Here is a 362-nt window from a genome sequence, read left to right as displayed (position 1 = left end):
ATTTTCCAGAACATTTGGAACAATCTGAGGTGAACTTTAAATTACCTAATTGATGAACAAAAACGTGAGGAAGAGGATAAAAAAAAATCTCTGACTTTTTTCCGACAGACAAACAGAAGAGTTTATACCTGAGAGTCAAATTTGCCAGCGTTGTGCAGGAATGTCATGCAGATTTCCTGTAACCCTCGGATTTCACAGGAGTTGTTCTCGAAGCACTCGAACACACCACAGCCGACATCACCTGCCCCGACCAGGCAGTTCTGGATCTCACCTGGAGGAGAGAACAGGTTAGAACAGGCAGCTGTGGAGGGGACGGAGCAGCAGCAGCAGCAGAAGCAGCACCAGCAACAGCAACAACAACA

At 46.4% G+C, this 362-nt stretch overlaps 1 protein-coding gene across 1 annotated transcript in view; it reads right to left on the bottom strand.

Moving 5' to 3' along the window:
* The window catches only part of stc2a (stanniocalcin 2a), a 4,243-nt gene that overhangs the window by 928 nt on the left and 2,953 nt on the right, over positions 1-362 (bottom strand). The window contains 1 exon segment of the mRNA XM_008327746.3: positions 96-271. Coding sequence (XP_008325968.1) covers positions 96-271 — 176 coding nt within the window.

The sequence above is a fragment of the Cynoglossus semilaevis genome, chromosome 15 (assembly GCF_000523025.1).
Source record: "Cynoglossus semilaevis isolate Cse_v1.0 chromosome 15, Cse_v1.0, whole genome shotgun sequence".
Taxonomy (NCBI): Eukaryota; Metazoa; Chordata; class Actinopteri; order Pleuronectiformes; family Cynoglossidae; genus Cynoglossus; species Cynoglossus semilaevis.
Note: the sequence above shows the minus strand (reverse complement) of the source record. Positions and strands in the feature narration are given on the sequence as shown.